The 20065-nt window shown below is 41.9% G+C and overlaps 2 protein-coding genes across 7 annotated transcripts; one reads left to right on the top strand and one right to left on the bottom strand.

Moving 5' to 3' along the window:
• Nucleotides 1–3021: 3021 nt before the first annotated feature.
• On the bottom strand, nt 3022–19409 carry LOC134201587 (zinc finger BED domain-containing protein 4-like). 6 transcript variants are annotated; one of them, XR_009976949.1, is made up of 6 exons: nt 18806–19409; nt 18263–18372; nt 15867–16143; nt 14280–15519; nt 13787–13879; nt 8500–13195 (listed from the first exon to the last, which is right to left on the bottom strand). XR_009976949.1 is itself a non-coding variant. In XM_062676780.1 (5 exons), the coding sequence occupies exon 5, from the start codon at nt 4706–4708 to the stop codon at nt 3143–3145; it is 1566 nt and encodes a 521-aa protein (XP_062532764.1). In that variant the 5' UTR covers nt 4709–4833; nt 14280–14541; nt 15867–16067; nt 18263–18718; nt 18806–18902; the 3' UTR covers nt 3022–3142. The 6 variants fall into 6 exon arrangements, 2 of the variants coding, with proteins under 2 accessions (XP_062532764.1, XP_062532763.1); XM_062676780.1 differs by lacking the exons at nt 8500–13195; nt 13787–13879 and adding an exon at nt 3022–4833 and having other exon boundaries at nt 14280–14541; nt 15867–16067; nt 18263–18718; nt 18806–18902; XR_009976950.1 differs by lacking the exons at nt 8500–13195; nt 13787–13879 and having other exon boundaries at nt 13923–14541; nt 15867–16067.
• LOC110384718 (fungal protease inhibitor F-like) lies at nt 12717–14757 on the top strand. Its single transcript, XM_021346806.3, has 2 exons — nt 12717–12853; nt 14407–14757. The coding sequence occupies exons 1-2, from the start codon at nt 12772–12774 to the stop codon at nt 14598–14600; spliced, it is 276 nt and encodes a 91-aa protein (XP_021202481.1). The 5' UTR covers nt 12717–12771; the 3' UTR covers nt 14601–14757.
• Nucleotides 19410–20065: the final 656 nt, after the last annotated feature.

The following is a 20065-nucleotide window of genomic DNA, read 5'->3' as shown; positions in this document are numbered from 1 at the left end:
CTTAACAGAGGTACATTTTTGTGAGAAAGGTGTAAAAACGAATGCAGTTGTGTATCAAAATACAGTCCTGACGAACCTTGTGGAACCTGTTTCTCATACCATGTTCAATAACAGGCACTGGGTATTCCAACAAGATTCGGCGCCAGCTCATAGAGCGAAGAGCACACAAGACTGGCTGGCGGCGCGTGAAATCGACTTCATCCGGCACGAAGACTGGCCCTCCTCCAGTCCAGATTTGAATCCGTTAGATTACAAGATATGGCAACACTTGGAGGAAAAGGCGTGCTCAAGCCTCATCCCAATTTGGAGTCACTTAAGACATCCTTGATTAAGGCAGCCGCCGATATTGACATGGACCTCGTTCGTGCTGCGATAGACGACTGGCCGCGCAGATTGAAGGCCTGTATTCAAAATCACTGAGGTCATTTTGAATAAACTTTAGTTTCATAAGAATCTATGTTTTGTTAAGTTCATTTTGGTATATGAATGGTTACATAATGAATAAACTTGTTTCAATTATTTTACATTAAACATGTGACAGAATTTATGACCTGACTAGGTATATAAGATTATTGTTTATCTCGGCTATAATCTTTGAACAAATTATTTGACGAAGTCTTTTATCTTATCTTCTTCTGGTTACTTGAAAGATACAATTCGGAAACGTTGTTATCATGACAGAATCTTTGAACGTCATTATCACCGATTTCAAGACATCTGTGTGCTAAGTCCGAGTTTTAAGCGTTTTTTTTTTTTATTGCTTAGATGGGTGGACGAGCTCACAGCCCACCTGGTGTTAAGTGGTTACTGGAGCCCATAGACATCTACGACGTAAATGCGCCACCCACCATGAGATATAAGTTCTATGGTCTCAAGTATAGTTACAACGGCTGTCTCACCCTTCAAACCGAAACGCATTACTGCTTCACCGTGGAAATAGGCGGGGTGGTGGTACCTACCCGTGCGGACTCCCAAGAGGTCTTACCACCAGTAAATAGCGTTAATTCAAATTTGTATGGAGTCGGAACGTTTGCCTACGTTTGCCGCTAAGGGTGCTGATTCGACTCCATAAAAATTTGAGTTAACTTTTACGCTATCGAAAACGTCAAAAAACTCTCACCAAGCACACAGATCCACTTGAAATTTTGTACAAACATTATGGAACGAAGGCAATACAAAAATTTTGAGTTTACAATAAACTATTTAATTGTGATTTTTTAGTTTTTAAACTACATATATTTACTTGGGAAATAAACTGCACATAATATTATACATAGTACATCCACATAACGCGCTTTTAAAATTGAAGTGGCTAAATTCAAAATTCTTGTTTTTGGAACGAAGTTCCTTACGGCAGGCTTGGAGGGGATAGGGATTTTGCTGCGCGACCGAACTGAAAAAAATATGATAGTAAAACCGTAAGAAAAAATCTGTGGAAAAAAGTGCGTGGAATAAAACCGTTAAATGAGACGTGCACAGGCGCGACAGTCGCATACACAAGCGAGTAGTGTATAGTACCTTTCTCTTTCTCCCTCTTTCTTTTCGTTTTCTCATCCCTTCTCTCTCTATTTTGTAATTATTTCTATTTCTAGGTAATTTTATGTTGTCAAACAAAAATAAAGAGACATATTTTGTTATTTTAATTGATAATTTGAATTACGATTTTATTTTTATTTTACGTAATTTATTATTTCCTAAAATACTGAATTTCCTAAATACTTTCCTGTCCTAAGTCCTAAGTCTTCATTTAACACCCTTTTCACCGTGGTTCTGCTTAACCCCATCTGAAGGGCCAACAGTTTCTGCTTACGTTTGGGATTTCTTTGAATTCGCGCCTTCACAGCTTTTATCACTGCTGGAGTCCTAACAGACCGAGGGCGACCACTTCTTGACCTGTGATCTACACTAGAGTCTTCATTGTATCGTTTGATGGTACGATAAACGAATCTTTTGGTTATATTCATTATTTTTCAGTATGTTAAAAATTTGAATTGGCGCGTAACCGCAACGATGCAACGCAATAACTGCAACACGGTTTTCTTTAAGCGTCCACTTCATATTTAAAAATGAGTAAAATTCTAAAAGTATACATTTTTATTTTCATGAACAATTCGAAATTCGAATTCAATAAACTTTTTTGTGGCCAGCATTCTAAAAGAAAAGTTTTTACTGTGTGACAATACTTATGACCTGACTAGTTATTTACCGGTTGTACGTAATATTGCAGTATGTGTATTTATGTACCGCGGCCACAATAGCAACGCGGAACGCGAACAAACCAATTGAATGAATGACTTATCTAAGATCGCAGAAGATCGCTTCGAACCAGACTCTCTTCGCTGTACCATGAGTATATATTCGGTCTGTACGAGAAGGGTCTGGCCTTGAGCGATCACGGGAGCCCTTGAGTAATGCAATTTGAAACTGGGCGCCTCCATTCAGTGTTTGCTTTGATTTTTCACGTACTGATGTGTGACCTGAAGAGCAGGATTACTGAAGAGCGTTGCAAGGGAGTCAAAAAATATACACGTAGAAAAGTGCCACCATCGTTATTTTATGGTAGAAATAAAAGGCTTTTGTGTAGGAGACAAAAAAATACGGTACTTTTTTCCTCTTATCCTATTTATTTATCAATTTTGAATAGCAAACCGATGTTTTTATGTACATAATAGTGGTGTTCTTTTTGTGTACTATTTATATGTGTATTAGTTAAAATTGTAAACGCTAAATATCATTCAATACACCTTAAAGAACCTGAAGTCGTCGTGGCCTAACGGATAAGACGTCCGGTGCATTCGTGTTGAAGTGATGCACCGGTGTTCGAATCAGGGTTGTTGCGGATGCAAAAATTTAGACATCCGCGGATGCAGATGCGGATGCGGATTATTAGAAGTACACATCTTCGGATGCGGATTCGATGCGGATGCGGATTTTAAAAGGATAATTAATTATTTATTTATTTTTGAAACATCCTTTTAAATTCCCTTATTTTAAACTTCCTATATTTTAAACTAAAATCAATTTAATTTTAACTTTTTATTTATTTAATCATATTATTAGAACAAAGTTACACCAGTTTTTAGTTTTACTTATGACACAACAGAATTTTAAGCTTCTAGTTGCATAATAAAAAAATCTTTGTTTAATAATTAAAGTTAAAGATTGGTGAATTATATTTAATAAATAGCAATATTGCAGCCTTCTCAGCTTCCAACCTGTTTCTTAGTGGATTATATATTAACCCAGCTCCACTAAATAGTTGTTCGCTGGGAACACTGGCTGGTGGAGGTGATAAATATCTGCATGCTAATTTGGAGAGAATTTTAAATTCACAACGGTTAACTTTCCACCAATTAAGTGGATTTTCATCTAAATCTAGTCTTTTTTTGTTACGATAAATAACTAATTCTTTGCGGAGAAGAGCATCGGGGCTACTGTTGTCCGGTTCTCCTTCACCTTCATCTTCGCTCGATGAACCTAACATCATGGCAAGATCGCTTTTTAAGCAAGTCTTCTTACTCATACTGGATGTTCCTGGTTCAGGATCGAGAGAATCTCCCATTCTCATTCTTTTTGTTTTTTCCGCCGGCGACTTAGGAGAATCAGGCACGACAGGATCATTCACCATCTTTATTATTTCATCTTTTATTTTTTCTTCGGTGACTGGTTTGAAAAATTTATGCTTATAGCGAGGATCTAAATATGTGGAAATTGCATATAAGTTGTTATCTTCCAAAGAAGAAAATTTCGCTGAAAATTGTGATTTCAGATTAGAAACTGCCAACCGAATACTATCACTTTCTCGTGGTTTTGTTAAATAGACGTCAAGTTTTTTCAAAAGCATTTGTATGATAGGAATCACAGATGATATGAGTGCTTGAGAGCTGCTCATTTCACGAGTGGCTTCTTCAAACGGTTTCAATACTTCAAGACAGCATTCTATTACTTTCCACTCTTCAGGCAAAATTGATTCAATATTATGATCATTGGCATAAAGACTTAATGCATCTTTTATCTTCATAAAACGCTCAAACATGTAGAACGTGCTGTTCCAGCGCGTCACACAATCCTGGAATACTTTAAGATGTGGTTGATTAAGTCTGTCTTGAATTTTTTCAAGTTGCTTTTGAGCAATGGTTGAATGGTTAAAATGAGAAATAATTTTCTTACATTTTTGTTTGACGTCTTCTATGCTTTCCTGCGATCGTAAACCATGCCGTATAACGATTTGTAACTTATGAACGGTACAATCTAAATCATTTAGCAATGCTAATCGCATCCCTCTTTTCATATTAGAGCCTTCATCTCGTATCATGCAATGCACTTTTTCATTTGAAATATTCCATTCAGCAAGCATTGTGTTAAATTTTTCTGCAATGATATCACTAGTATGACGGTCATCAAAAGTCTCGCATTTTAACACAATTGACGATCGTTCAAAGTTTTCTGATACTCCGTGGCAAGTTAGGCTAAGCAAAGAAACGCCTGAGCTGGGATCTGTCCAAATATCAGTAGTGAACGACTTATAATCATATTTTTCAATTAATTCTTTAACTTTTGCAGCAAGTTTTATGTATAGCTCATTGCACACGAAATCAGTAAAAAAATGTCGTCCCCTAAAATTATACTTCGGTGCTAACTCTTGTATGAGACGACGAAATCCAAGTCCTTCCACAAAGCTAAAAGGTAAATTTTGAAGCGCTATCATTTCGCCAATGAGTTTGTCAATCTTTTTTGAATTAGAGTTGTTAGTATCCCACTTCTTTTCTTTTTGTATTACTTCCTCTAACGAAAGTTGTTTTTTGGCTTGTTGCAACGGAGTCACAATTGTACCTGTAAAAGAATGCAACATAATTTACACAAACCAATTAAGTTAATTTATCTAACCGTAACTAAATTTGTAAAACATGATTGTAAATCCGATATTTCGATATTTTCGATAAATTACATACTTTTTTTTTTTTTTTTTTCGAGTAGAGGGCCGAACCTCCTACGAGGTCCCCGCGCAAAAGGGGCGCGCGGGGTATGTGAGACTCAACGATCTGCATGGTGTTGTGAGCAGACCGCGGGCCCAAGGATTTTAGAGCCCACCCACTAAACGACTCCTCTGCACTCTTACACCCGACGTCCGATCCCCTCCGAGGTCAGAACCCGGATGAGGTAGGGGGGCTACCGCGGTCAACACTACAACCAGACGGCGCGGCTCACCCCAAGGACGCCCAGCCGACGGAGCCTTCGAGGCGAATCGAAGGCTCTGAAACGTCGGCCGTCTCGGTACGGCAGCCCGTCGGGCCGCCCAGACGGTGCCGCTGGTGTCCCGGAATACCCCGCTGGACCAGAACCAGCCTGCCGGGTCGGGACGCGATACACCGTCGACCGGTCGCTCTATTCACTCCACGGCAGCGCGCTAGAGTGCTGGTAGCGCGCCGCGCGGCCTCACCCCCTCAGGTCGCCCCTTGACCTTCACCGGGGGGAGGCCGCCACCTACAGGGGCCGGGACGTACGGGCGTATTCCCGCCTCCGGCCCCCGGCTCGACGGCGACGGATCGGTGCGGAAAGGGAAGAGCTCTCCCTCTCTCGCTCCGCCGCCTCCTTCTGCGAGATGGTGGACTCGCAGAAGTCGAGCATCGCCTTCCAGGACGCGTCGCTGCCGAGCATCGTAGCCACGACGCGCGGCAGCGAGAGGTCCTCTCCTATGACCGCGACGAGGGCGGCGCGTTGCTCGTCGAATCCAGAGCAACGCGCCAGCGTGTGTTCCGCTGTGTCTTCCTCGTCGCGGTCCGCGCAGTGGTGGCACTGTGCCGTCGGTTCCCTTCCGGCTATCTTAAAGAGGTACCGGCCAAAACGCCCATGGCCGGTCAACATCTGCGTCAGCCGGAAGGTGAGGCATCCGCGGTCACAGCCCACCCAGTCCGCGAGGACCGGACGGACCGCCTCGACGGTACGGAGGCCGGCCGACGGGTCCGCCAAGCGGCGAGACCACGCCTCCAGCACGGACCGCCGAGATTGGAGCCTCCGCGCTCGAACTACTCCTTCGCCGGGGCGCCCTTCCCCCCTAGAGCGGAGGTCGCTACGCCACCGGTAATCGGCAGCGAGCGCCTCCGCCTCCAGGTCCCAGGGTGGCGCCCCGGCGAGCAAGCACGCCGCCTCGAAGGAGACGGTGCGGTATCCTCGGATCGCCCTGACCGCGATCGCGCGCTGCGGACGTCGCAGCGCGGCGACGTTCTGGCGGGTCAGGGCGTGGCACCATACGGGCGCGCCGTATAGTGCCATCGACCGCACCACCCCCATGTAGAGGCGGCGCGCCACCTGATCGGGACCCCCGACGTTTGGAAGGAGCCGGCTCAAAGAGCCGGCCGTTGCCATCAGCCGAGGGCCCAACTTCTCAAAGTGAGCGCGGAAGTTCCACCGACCGTCCAGTTCGAGGCCGAGGTACCGAAGACCGGTCACCCCGACCCCGACGCGGACGCCTCCGATCACGAGGTGGGCACCCACAGGCGGCGCTCGTCCCGGCCCGTGAAAGAGCAGGGCCTGGGTTTTGTCGAGCGCCACCTCGAGCCCCAACCGTCGGATCCTGGTGACGACGTGTGCCACGCCTGCGCACGCCAGACGGGCAGACTCCCGGTAGTCCCTCCCCGGAGCTACGACCAACGTGTCGTCAGCGTAACAAATTAGCTCACAGCCCACCTGGTGTTAAGTGGTTACTGGAGCCCATAGACGTCTACAACGTAAATGCGCCACCCACCTCGAGATATAAGTTCTAAGGTCTCAGTATAGTTATAGTAATAAATACAAGTTAGTGTAAAGTGACGTATTATTTAATTCCCGCTGACCTAAGTAAGCCCTTTACAAGACTACTGGTGAGAGCAACGGCGATAGTGGGATCGATCTATATTAAAAACGGCGGAGAAGGAAGTAAATTGGGTAGTCGAGAAAAAAACGTGGAATGAATGGAACGAAACATGGAATGAATTTTAAAAGTGGAATTTAAAATAAATCAGTACAGAACATAGATAATACACATAAATTAGTTATAGATAAACAACTCAAGCACTCAACAAAAATGTTTACGGGCGTCGGCCACTAGATGGCTTTGTTTCGATTTGTTTCTCATTGGTCCTGTAGATGGCGGTAACAAATTACCTATCCTATATCTTATTTTTAATGAAGGATTTTGTAAATTTTCACATACCACTATTTGATAAAATTTAATCAATTTGTCTATAACAAATAAAGACTTGTATGATTTATTAATTTTTAATTTTCTCTGTTTAGCTACACAATAATTAAGTACCTCAAAGCCTTCGTCAAACAGAACGCGTTCTTAGCGCGCGTCAGAGCGCTGAACTAACGCCGCGCTATGACGCCGAGATGTGTTGTACTACTACGGTAACATACCGTCAAACAGAGCGCCAGCGCTATAGCGCTCATCGTAGTAGTACAACACATCTCGGCGTCATAGCATAGCGCTCTGACGCGCGCCAATTACGCGTTCTCTTTGACGAAGCCTTTACTTTAACAACATATAAGTTTATGGGCACTCGCTATAAGATGTCGTTAGTTTCCATACAAAAAAAAATATCTTAAAGTATCGTAGTTTCAGGGCCCTGGTACAGAATTTAAATGAACTACTGCAGTCTGTATATTGTTTCCTTTCTGGTGGAAGCGTACTTTTTTACGTGAGCTTACAATCAATTAAAGATTTCGGTTGTGTTCGATTTTTTGGAAAATAAAAGAAGTATGATCAAGATCTTTGGGCAAGAAAGCGAGTAGCTAATTCCTGTGTTTTTTTAATTTTTTTTGTTAATTTATTGTTTCAGTTTTAAGCATGTAATAATATAATAATTGTAAATAGATATGCTTTAACAAAAACCGACTTCAAATAGAAAAAAAAGATATTCCAAAACAAATTAATATACACTAAAAACAATAACCATCGAAATCGATTGGCGTGATATTGAGTTATTCATTTATTTGTCGCGCACGTGCTTAAGGCAAATTTAAGACTTACATGGTTTTCTCATGGATACCGTTATCAGAACTGGACCAAATAAAATGGGGCCACACGGGAAGCGTCAGCTTTCTAATAAAAAAAGAATCATCAAAATCGATTCACCCAGTCAAAAGTTATGTTTTTTTTAATTGCCTTTGTAGGCAGACGAGCATGCGGCCCGCCTGATGGTGAGTGGTTACCGTCGCCCATGGACTTCAGCAATGCCAAGGGCAGAGCCAAGCCGCTGCCTACCGCTTAATACTTCAACATGAGGTAACAAACATAAAAAAAAAAAACAGTCATCAGTCTGGAATTGAGAACCTCCTCCTTTTTTGAAGCCGGTTAAAAATTTAATAGAGCATTGAAAAATACGTTACTGAAACCTTAAAATTCTTTTTTGAACAAAATTTTTTCAAGTTAATTACATCCGTTCCATGCGGTGACATCTTTCAAGGTTTTAAGACGGAATAAAAAATACCTATGTTGTTTTAAAAAAAAAAAACTGGTTTTTATAACTTTTGGTTTTTTTTATATTATTAAATTGTTTGTTTTTGAAGTATTATAATACAATATTATATAGTTTAAAGTATTCCTATTAGATGGCAGCAATGTACACATAATAGTGGTAGATACATTGATAAAATAAATGTGTTAAATGAAAAAAAAAAACAATTTCAATTTTTCAGCACAAATCGGCAATTACATACTTAATATGAATAAACGAATTATATATTTATTAACTAGTGGTCTCCTGGTAGTCGTAATTAGACTATAATTAATTGAGATGATAAGTTTGTATAATATACACTATTATGATTCTATTGTCAAGACTTCTACTTCAAAGAATTCTATTTCTTCACAGATGTCGCTAAGACTACACTTTAGACATTTTACAAACAATATTTAATCTATTCTCAATTTGACCACAGACTATAAGCAATAGGAAAAGTTTGACAATAAACAAATGGTATGTATGCGTGTGTGTGTCAAATACATGGTAGTGTATGTAATATTTTCTTTATTGATTTAATGTATCTTTTATGCATTATTTAAAAAAAAAATAGCATTGTGCACTGCTTCTCTATATTCTCTAGTATTTCATACTCCTCCGTAAGCGCCATTTTCGTAAAAAGGGGTACAAAGTTTTTGCTTCACGTAACAATATATAGATATTTTGTCTTAACACCCAAATTGACGTATCGACAAGATTTGTTTCACCACTCAATGGAAAAAATAAAGAAGGTATTTTACTTGTGGTAATTTCGGTTTGAAGGGTGGGGTAGCCGTTGTAACTATACTGAGACCTTAGAACTTATATCTCAGGGTGGGTGGCGCATTTACGTTTTAGATGTATGATGGTAACCACTTAACACCTTTTTTTTTTTTTTAACCTGTGCTTATTGCCTTGAGAGACTATTTCAGCTTCGCCCTAACGTTTGTAGGTGAGCTCACGGGGCTCAAACCTGACTACGATGCTAACACGAACCCTAGCAAGAGTCGTGCTTCGCAGAATCTACCACCGGATCGGAAACGCGACCCACTGAGAAGATCCGGCGAGAAACTCAGTGGGCTGTGTCTGAGAGTTAATTTGCTCGTCGAGCCCTTCGTCGCAAGCGACGGGTTCGACGAGAACGGTGACCGGTGCTTGAAGTACCTAAAAGCACCGTTAGTGGATCGGGAGGATCCGAGATGACGTGTATGACGTACTTAACACCAGGTGGGCTGTGAGCTCGTCCAGCCACCTAATAAATAAATAAATAAAACAAAACGTATACTGTATTTGACCAAAACACATGCCAACGTAACCAATGATTTCTGTGTGTCGTGTATATTAAATTTAGTTAAAACCCCATTTTACGACTTAAACACGCCTGTATTTTCGTGTCAAAATTTATTATTCAACAAAATGAAATGGATTACGATAAACCGTTGGGCGGTACTTGGTCGGATAATGAAGTATCGATGAACAATTTTTATTTATTTTTTATTGCTTATGGGGGTGGACGAGCTCACGGCCCACCTGATGTTAAGTGGTTACCGGAGCCCATAGACATCTACAACGTAAATGCCGCCACCTATCTTGGGATTTACAGGTGGTAGGACCTCTTGGGAGTCCGCACGGGTAGGTACCACCACCCCGCCTATTTCCGCCGTGAAGCAGTAATGCGTTTCGGTTCGAAGGGTGGGGTAGCCGTTGTAACTATACTGAGATCTTAGAACTTATATCTCGAGGAGGGTGGCGCATCTACGTTGTAGATGTCTATGGGCTCCAGTAACCACTTAACACCAGGTGGCCTGTGAGCTCGTCAATCCATCTAAGCAATAAAAAAAATAATATGAGTTCTAAAGTCTAAGTTTTTACAGTACAACGACTGCCCCGCTCCTTATGCCGAAATGCGTTACTGCTCCACGGCAGAAATAGGGCTACCCATGTGGACTCATAAGACGTCCTACCACGTAAAGTATCTTATTTTTTTCATTTTTTTTATTGTCTTTTTTGATGGGTGGACGTGCTCACAGCCCAACTGGTGTTAAGTGGTTACTGGAGCCCATTGATGGCGGCTTTGCCTTTACTCCTCAACTGTGTGCTTAGTGCCAGTTTTCTAACGTTCTCGATAGCGTAAAAGTTAACTCATATTTGTATGGAATGGGATCGTTTGCATACGTTTGTCGCTAGGGGCACTGTTCCAACTGCACACGAAATGATGATGATAAATAGGACGCTAATTACTTACTATATCGAACACCATCCCGACAGGAGCCCTCTTCTTCGATATAGCGATGGCGTTCGATAAAGTCTGGCACAACGGTTTGATATACAAACTGTATAAAATGGGAGTGCCAGACAGACTCGTGTTCATCATAGGAGACTACTTGTCGATCCGTTCGTTCCGATATCGAGTCGAGGGAACGCGCTCCCGCCCCCGTCACGTCACAGTCAGAGTCCCGCAAGGCTCCGCCCTCTCCCCGTTACTGTTCAGTTTGTATATCAATGATATACTCCGGTCTCCGGAGACCCATCTGGCGCTCTTTGCCGATGACACGGCTATTTACTACTCGTGTAGGAAGAAGTCGTTGTTACATCGGCGACTTCAGACCGCAGCTACCACCATGGGGCAGTGGTTCCGGAAGTGGCGCATCGACATCAACCCCACGAAAAGCACAGCGGTGCTCTTCAAAAGGGGTCGCCCTCCGAACGCCACGCTGAGCATCCCTCTCCCGACTAGGCGCGTCAACACCTTCGCCTCCGCCATTCGCCCAATCATGATGTATGACCAGCCCATACCGTGGGCCCGAAGGTCAATTACTTAGGCGTCACCCTCGACAGAAGGATGACATTCCGCCCCTATATAAAGACGGTACGCGACCGTGCCGCCTTCATACTAGGACGTCTCTACCCGATGATATGCAGGCGAAGTAAAATGTCCCTTAGAAATAAGGTGACACTCTACAAAACTTGCATACGCCCCGTCATGACCTATGCAAGTGTAGTGTTCGCTCACGCGGCCCTCACTCACTTAAAATCATTCAAATTATTCAATCCCGTTTTTGCAGGATAGTCGTCGGAGCCCCGTGGTTCGTCAGGAACGTCGACCTCCATGACGACCTGGACTTAGTAGTCTTAGTCGTAGTAGGACTTAGTAGTAGTCAATCAGTAAGTATTTACAGTCGGCGTCGATGCGCCACTTCGATAAAGCGGCACGACACGAGAACCCTCTCATCGTGGCCGCCGGTAACTACATTCCCGATCCTGCGGAAAGAATGAAAAGCAGTCGACGTGGCCCCAAACACGTCATTCCGGATCCTCCCGATCCACTAACAGTGCTTTTAGGTACCTCAAGCACCGGTCATCGTTCTCGTCGAACACGTCGCTTGCGACGAAGGGCTCGACGAGTAAAGTAACCCACAGACACAGCCCACTGAGTTTCTCGCCGGATCTTCTCAGTGGGTCGCGTTTCCGATCCGGTGGTAGATTCTGCAAAGCACGACTCTTGCTAGGGTTCGTGTTAGCAACGTCGTCAGGTTTGAGTCCCGTGAGCTCACCTACTAGTTAAGGTTACGCTGAAATAGCCTCTCAAGGCTCTCAGCTTCGGTAGGAAAAAAACATCAAACAAAGCGGGAACTTTTAACACTTGTGCAACTATCTTACTTCAATATCTTCGATTCGGTTCGAAATGAAAAAACCATTTTATATTTTTGCTTTTAAATTAATGATTTTAATATTGAATCCAACAACAATTAATTCACTGCTCGTGTAAAATTTCATATTAGTTCAGCCTCGTTCCAGTTTGATTATTCAAGTGTTTTTGTTTTAACTATGTTATTTTGTATGTCACGGTAATGTTTTTTTTAATTAAGCACGAATAAAACAAGGGCACACGTCGCTTTGACGATGGCTTAAAACATGACTTACCTGTGTTTTTTTATTTAAATGATTATTATGAAATGCTCTAAATGGGTCAACCACAGTCATTAGTATATAGTAGATACTAGAGCACACAGACATCCTGATTACGCCACCTACCCCGAGATATGAGGTCGAAGAAGCAATATCTTTGTATCTCTGCATGGAAATATTTCCGAATACAACAAAATTTACCTCTTTTAAATTAGTATAAAATTTAATTAATCTAGTGCAAACATTAATATTATTTATACGTATCATTTACACATCGAACATCACTAAACACTACACAAACACAGCAGCGCGTGCGTACAAAATAATATATAAAGGCACCGCGTATTATTACCGAACTTATTCGCAGAATATCGTCAAGATGGCCGCCAAACATAACTTCCCCATGCTCCTGCTCGTATCCCTGATGGCTCTCGCAGCCAGCCAGGGTTCGGTTGAAAAAGGTGAGTAATTATTTTCACTTATTTTCAATTTATTTATTGATACCGTTATCTCGTTTTTACCGTCGCACCGCCCGCCACCGGAGTAGAGTTCATCCATACTACCTGGAGCCACTGCGGTCGTCCACAGTGCGTTTCCAGAGGTATTTTTGGCCACGTACCATCCGGCTATGGAATGAGCTCCCTTCCACGGTGTTTCCCGAGCGCTATGACATGTCCTTCTTCAAACGAGGCTTGTGGTATAGTATTAAGCGGTAGGCAGCGGCTTGGCTCTGCCGCTGGCATTGCTGAAGCCCATGGGCGACAGTAACCGCTCACCATCAGGTGGGCCGTGTGCTCTTCTGCCTACAAGGGCAATAAAAATAAATAAATAAAACTTCATAGGGCTCCATCAGAATAAAGTTACAGATTAAACACAAGTTTTTTTTTATAGCCCTCATAGTCGGCAATAAAAAAAAGTTGGATTGGTTATCATTGCTCGTGAACGATAGCAATACTGCGACGTTTCACAACGCCCAGAAAACATCGTAGAGGTAAATTAATCGGCATTGAATGCAGTGTTTCTAGATATGGATAAACCGCTCTCGTGTCGTGAATTGCGATGGTAAAAACGAGATAACAGGATTGTCTCAAATGAGTGTAGGTACTCACGATTAATACGAAAGAAAATAACTAAACATTTCGGTGATTACTTGTGGTGGGGCAGTATTGAGAACCAGCACGAGCTATCCTCAGTGGCGGATTTACCCTAAGGCCCCGGCCTATGGCGGCCAGGTTTAGTGGCGGCCCCAATCGTGTCAAAAAACTTATTATAACGTATGGCGGGCGGACTGCACTGCGTGGTGCAATCTATACCGCATCCTTAAATACTCTAATATCATCTCGGCTATTATTATCATTATTTATTATACTAAACTTATGGTTACTTTTACCCACACTTCTCACCCGCACTTGCGATAACAAGTACAGCTCGACCAAGCTAAGTTTGCACCTCGCATCGATTACGTCACACTGCCGCTTAGGTATGGTCTGAAAAAAGGATTCACTATGACTTTAAAAATGTAAACAAATGTTTGTTAGATTTTACTTTTCATTTATTGTTTTTAACAATATATTATATATAGGTACATTAGAATATAGCGATATCGGGTTTTTGTATTAAGACCACCCGGGCATTCTTGCAATTTTTAAATTTGTATCCCAATTGCTCAGTAACAATTTTCCTTTATGTTTCCTTTTCAGGATTATGTTTCTCCCTTCACTGTGTATGACCTTTCCTTTCATTTTTGTTGCCCACGACAATCTTCTCCAAGTAAAAAAAAAATGATCGTTAAGCGTTCAGTTCATCATCAGTTCAACAAAAACTTAACAAAAATAGTCCAATAATATAACGTAAAGCGGCAGAAATGGGCAGGGTGGTGGTACCTACCCGCGCGGACTCTCAAGAGGTCCTACCACCACTAAGGTTCGAGCTTATGTCCCAAGGTGTGTTCACGTTGTGAGCTTGTGCGAGGCCATGTAGATTGACTGCATCTCTCTTATCTCGTATTTTACAGATTGTCCTGAGAATTCTCATTTGACAATGAACCCCTGCGCGCCGACCTGTGAAGATCCAGACCTGACACACACCAGCTGCGTAGCGGCATTGCTCCCAACATGCCACTGTGATGATGGCTTCTTGTTCGACAAATCTGGAAAATGCGTACCCGTTGATGAATGTCCAGACCAAGAGAGTGACTGTATCAACTGATTCCGACTTATAATAGGCAGCGGCTTGGCTCTGCTCCTGGCATTGCTGAAGTCCATGGGCGACGGTAGCCACTTACCATCAGGTGGGCCGTATGCTCGTCTGCCTAAAAGGGCAATAAAAATAATAAAATAATAATAATAGGGGTTATAGTATGAAATTGCCGTTTTATTGTAATAGGTACTTCGAATTGACAAAGAATCTTCATGGTTTGAGATTTTTGAGTGAAACTTTTTCAAATGGTAATTCGTTTGGAGAGGGGAGGAGTTGAACGCACCGTGCGATTTTGGTTTAAACGCTTTCGTGATGGAAATTTTGATTTGAAGAATTAACCACGTGGAAGACCACCCACACATGTTAATAACAATGAATTAAAAGAGATGGTGGAAGACGATCCGAGCCAAACTACCCAGGAATTAGCGGCATGGCTTAACGTTACCTTTCCAATAATATTGACTCATTTACGTCAGACCAATAAAATAAAAATATGACAAATGGATGCCTCATGATTTGACTGATCTGCAGAAAGAAACGCGTGTTGATAAACACGCGTTGCCTTGTTGAATCGATATAGAAATGAAGGAATATTGGAACATGTGATGAAAAGTGGGTTCTTTACGATAACCGTAAGCGCAAAATGCAATGGTCGACCCCAGGTCAAACACCGCAACAGTGTCCTAAAGCAAATCTTACCAATAAAAAGGTAACGGTAACTTGGTGGTCTCAGCATGGTGTTTTTCACTATAGCTTTCTCCGATCTGGTCAAGCAATAACGGCAGATGTCTACTGTGCCGAACTCCGTACAATGATAGCAAAACTTGCAGTGAAACAGCCTCGACTCATGAATCGATCTTCACCATTATTGCTCCATGATAACGCGAGAACTCATACAGCACGTGAAACCGTTTTAACTCTACAGGAACTGCAATTAGAAACCATTGAATGATTAGAAACAATGATAAATGAAAAAAAAAACGTATTTCAATGTTTCAGTACAAATCGTCAATTTCATACTTTAACCCCTAATATTTCGTTTTCAAAGTTCATTGTTTTTGTCTTCAAAAACTTAATTTCAGTACCTAATTATCGGCTGTTTGCTATTAAAAATTTTGAATAAAGAAAGTAAGTTTCTTATAATTAACATCCCAATTACGATTGCCTCAAGCTAGTATTTTATCCTGTGATGATTGAGACGACGATAAGAACAGATAGAATTACAAAGTTACATCTGGTAATCTAACAGCATTTTGATAAAAATGTCTCAGTGACCTTTTGACTGGGCCTCGACGTGGCGCTCAGTAAATCCGAGGCCTTGTGGTCTCACGGGCCGCGAAGAACGCCACCTTTCTACGCCCACATCGTGGTTGGAGGCGTCCGGATAGGGGTCGGGGTGCAGTTGAGGTACCTCGTCCTCGTGTTAGACAGCCGGTGGGCTCTTCGTGGTCCACCCGGTCCGGGGTAGGGCGCCGGCTGTGAGCGGCAGAAGTTTTTAGTGAGGTTCAACTCTAACATACCGCCGTGCGGGTGGGTATCCCGCGATTTTCTCCTGTGGGCAAAAAAAAAGTGACCTTTTGAGACCTGTGGGCGACTACTTTAAGTCATGTTGAGTTGACTGCTCGCTTGAATTCTGTGAGTTGACGATTTCTGTCAATAGTTTGGAAAAACACTTTTCTAGACGTAGCGAACTGAGTAACTGATTCGGTGGTTTGTTGACGACATTCTTGTGAATCGGTTAAAAGATGTGTGTAATGTTTTCGTTCTCTGAATTGTGTTTTAAGGAAATCCCTTAATTGATCCCATGAGTCAAAATATTAAATGGAACACGCAATTTCAGCTTTTCCTTCAAGTTGGGATAGAATAAATTTTAGTAGTATATTTTTTTGTGACTCTGAGGCAAGATCGATTGCGTTTTCACAATTTTTTTGAAAATATTTTAGCTTGTCACGTGATCCGTCAAAGGGCTTTATGAATTTGAACAATGTCCCTATTTGTATACATTCCCCCTTTTCAGTTTTTTGTGTTGGAGTTCGAGAAATATTTAAGCAACAATGAAGTCACGACACGGTGTAATAGTCGGACCAACAAGTAATTCGATAACGCTACCGTCTCGACGAGATAAGCACCGAATGGTTGACGAAGCTATTCGGGTGGGGCAGCCGTTGTAACTATACTGAGATCTTAGAACTTATATCTCAAGTTGGGTGGCGCATTTACGTTGTAGTTGTCCATGGGCTCCAGTAACCACTTTACACCAGGTGGGCTGTGAGCTCGACCACCCATATAAGCAATAAAAAAAAAAACCGAAACGCATTACTGCTTCACGGCAGAAATAGGCGGGGCGGTGGTACCTACCCGTGCGGACTCACAAGAGGTCCTACCACCAGTAATTACGCAAATTATAATTTTTGCGGGTTTGATTTTTATTACACAATGTTATTCCTACACCGTGGAAGTCAATCGTGAACAATTGTTAAGTACGTATTTCATTAGAAAAATTGGTACCCGCCTGCGGGATTCGAACGCCGGTGCATCGCTAGATACGAATGCACCGGACGTCTTATCCTTTAGGCGCCACTACGACTTCGGGGGTCAGTCGACTTGAGGTAAGGCAGTGCGCGGCGCGCTGCTTTAAAGCGCCGATTATTTTGATACTCCTCAAAGGGGTAGGGACGTACTTAGTATCTCAACTGTAATCTCATCAAACTTCCTAGTCGCCAACCCGCATGCCTAATGTGATGACTTAAGGACACAAACTTCCCAATGACAGGACACAAAATGCTACGGCCCCTAGTACCCGGCAGCTCTACTTTGGAGCCACCAATTTGTTATACGGAATTGAGAAAAGATCTTTTTAAAAAAGATTTTAATATGAAATAGACATACAAAGATTTAAGACGACAATGACGGCAACTGTGCCGTCTGGAATTAGGAATAGGACTGACTGGATAGGGTGGGAATTGTTCTCTAATAAAGGATCATAATTGCTATTCGGGAAAGGTGATGATGGAAGCAAAGCTAGGAACCAGAGGGTATCATAGCAGTACACATTAATATATCATAAAGATAACTTAAACTTTACACATACTTAAACAAATTCTCATACATTTAAAATCATATCATATAGTCGTCGTGGCCTAAGGGATAAGACGTCCGGTGCATTCATGTTGAGCGATGCACCGGTGTTCGAATCTCAAGCGGGTACCAATTTTTCTAATGAAATACGTACTCAACAAATGTTCACGATTAACTTTATAACGTGTCTGTGTCTGAAGGTGCCCCTTGGGTATGCCGATGTTACATGAGGCCCAGTCGCATCACTCCCCAAAAGGTGGCATATGGGTCGAGAGACACGGGGCCGAGTCGCACCATTTCTAGACACGTCACCACCGGTAGACAACCGCTGAACAGGAGACTCGTTGAGGAGGATCTCAGGGCGCCACCACTTACCGCTCTGGGAGACTTATACAAAAAAAAAAAACAAATAAAAAATAACAGTATTGTGTTTATTACACACAAATATAAAAGGATAAAATGAGTTACAATAATTTACAAAGTACTAGTGAGAGGTTAAGTTACAAAGTTGGAGATGTGTCGGTAGATACACCGAACACTCGAGAAAGTTACACAGAAAGAAATTTAATATAAATTAGTTAAAAGAAACTGACCTGGAAAGTGTCTGGCAAGAGGAAGAGAGGCCGCCCCAGAACAACTTGGCGTCGCTCGGTGGAGCAGGAGCTAGGGGTCTTGGGCATGACGTGGGAGGAGCTAGAACAGACTGCCCAAGACCGATGTAAATGGAAAAAATTGATTCGAGCCCTACACCCCAGCAGAGGGTAATAGGAAGGAATGATGATAATGATGAAAAGAAACAATAAGCTTCACCGGATCACTTCCCAGCAATCGGGATTGCTGTATGCGAGCGAGGCTGGGAATGCGGGTGTGTTCTAAGTCTACCGAAATCAAGCAGCCTTCCTTGGACCGACTTGCTAGAGCTCCCCGCTTCTGGCTATATGGACGCTGGCAGCGTCCATATAGAAAGGTGCTGTGGGATCCCGAAGGTGAACAGAAGGTCACGCTCCGCACCCTAACTGTAGTACATATTTTGTACCAGTTATAAGGACCTACGTGTTAAGACATAATTATGTTTTAAATTTTTATTTATTTAAAGTTTGTGGACACAGTGTGGAGAATAATTCAAAAACACTTACCCTGGTTTATTACACGACACCAAGGATTAATGTAACTGAATTTGGTAAATCAAAGAATATAATCACCTCGCAGCTCAAGAGATGTTACACGAAAGAGACTTGGACAAAGTTAACTTGTCCTTTTATATTATTAATGTGTCGTTTCTCGAAGATTCTGCATGCCAGTGATGTGCAAATCTGTCGTCGAACAACATACAAAATCGCACAGCTGCGACATGCAGTGTCGGGTGAGCGAACTAATTTGTGTATTAAAATAATTATTGATTTCTCCACACTGCGCCACGTACAAACGCTAGATGGAGTTAATTTACAAAAAAAATTAAATTATTTTTTCTGGCGTTACATTACATACGTTACATGCACGGTGAAGGAATAACATCGTGTTATAAAAATCAAACCCGCAAAATTATAATTTGCGTAATTACTGGTGGTAGGACCTCATATGAGTCCGCACGGGTAGGTACCACCATCGCGCCTATTTCTGCCGTGAAGCAGTAATGCGTTTCGGCTTGAAGGGTGGGGCAGCCGTTGTAATTCTTGTAATATTCGTTGTAATATTCCTGAATAACCTACGTGTATTGTAAGATAATAAAAATATTTTGAAAAATATTAACTTCTCATTTATTTAATAAAAGAAAAAAAAAAAGTTTTCTTATCGGTCACCACGCTCAAAAAGTGTAACTTGAATTAATATCAAAGAAAAACAAGCGAAAAAAAATACTGCATAAATAAAATAAATAAATAATTATAATTACATAAGTTGATAAAAAATGCTATGCAATAGCTTTACCGTCTTTTTTGTGTTTATTTTCTTTCTAAATGTTTTTCTTCCTGATATCAGTACATTTTTTGAAGTTCACTAGATCTGACTTTGTGTTGCTTGGATGAGCTTTATGTCTGAAGTTACGGGTATGCCGAGAACAAACTAATATTACTTTTATAAACCGTCAATAAATGAGTCGACTATTATCAAAGCCGGCAATGTGACTTTTGGACAATTATTGGTAAATCAGAAAAACGAATTATTGACTTTGTATTCCATTGGCAGTCACAAAACTCTTCTGAACGACATCTTAGATAAATAACAGGTTAAGTATTAACCTTTATTTAATGCAGGTTTTGAACCGTATTCTTTGAAGGAGACGATTATATTCAAATCAATCTGTATCGCCATATCAATAACATTTTTTTGTCCAAATACACAGATTGCCACCTTTGATAATAGACGACTCAAATAACGGTCTAATGACAAGATTTCTC

Source organism: Bombyx mori, chromosome 3, assembly GCF_030269925.1.
Source record: "Bombyx mori chromosome 3, ASM3026992v2".
Classification (NCBI taxonomy): Eukaryota; Metazoa; Arthropoda; class Insecta; order Lepidoptera; family Bombycidae; genus Bombyx; species Bombyx mori.
Note: the sequence above shows the minus strand (reverse complement) of the source record. Positions and strands in the feature narration are given on the sequence as shown.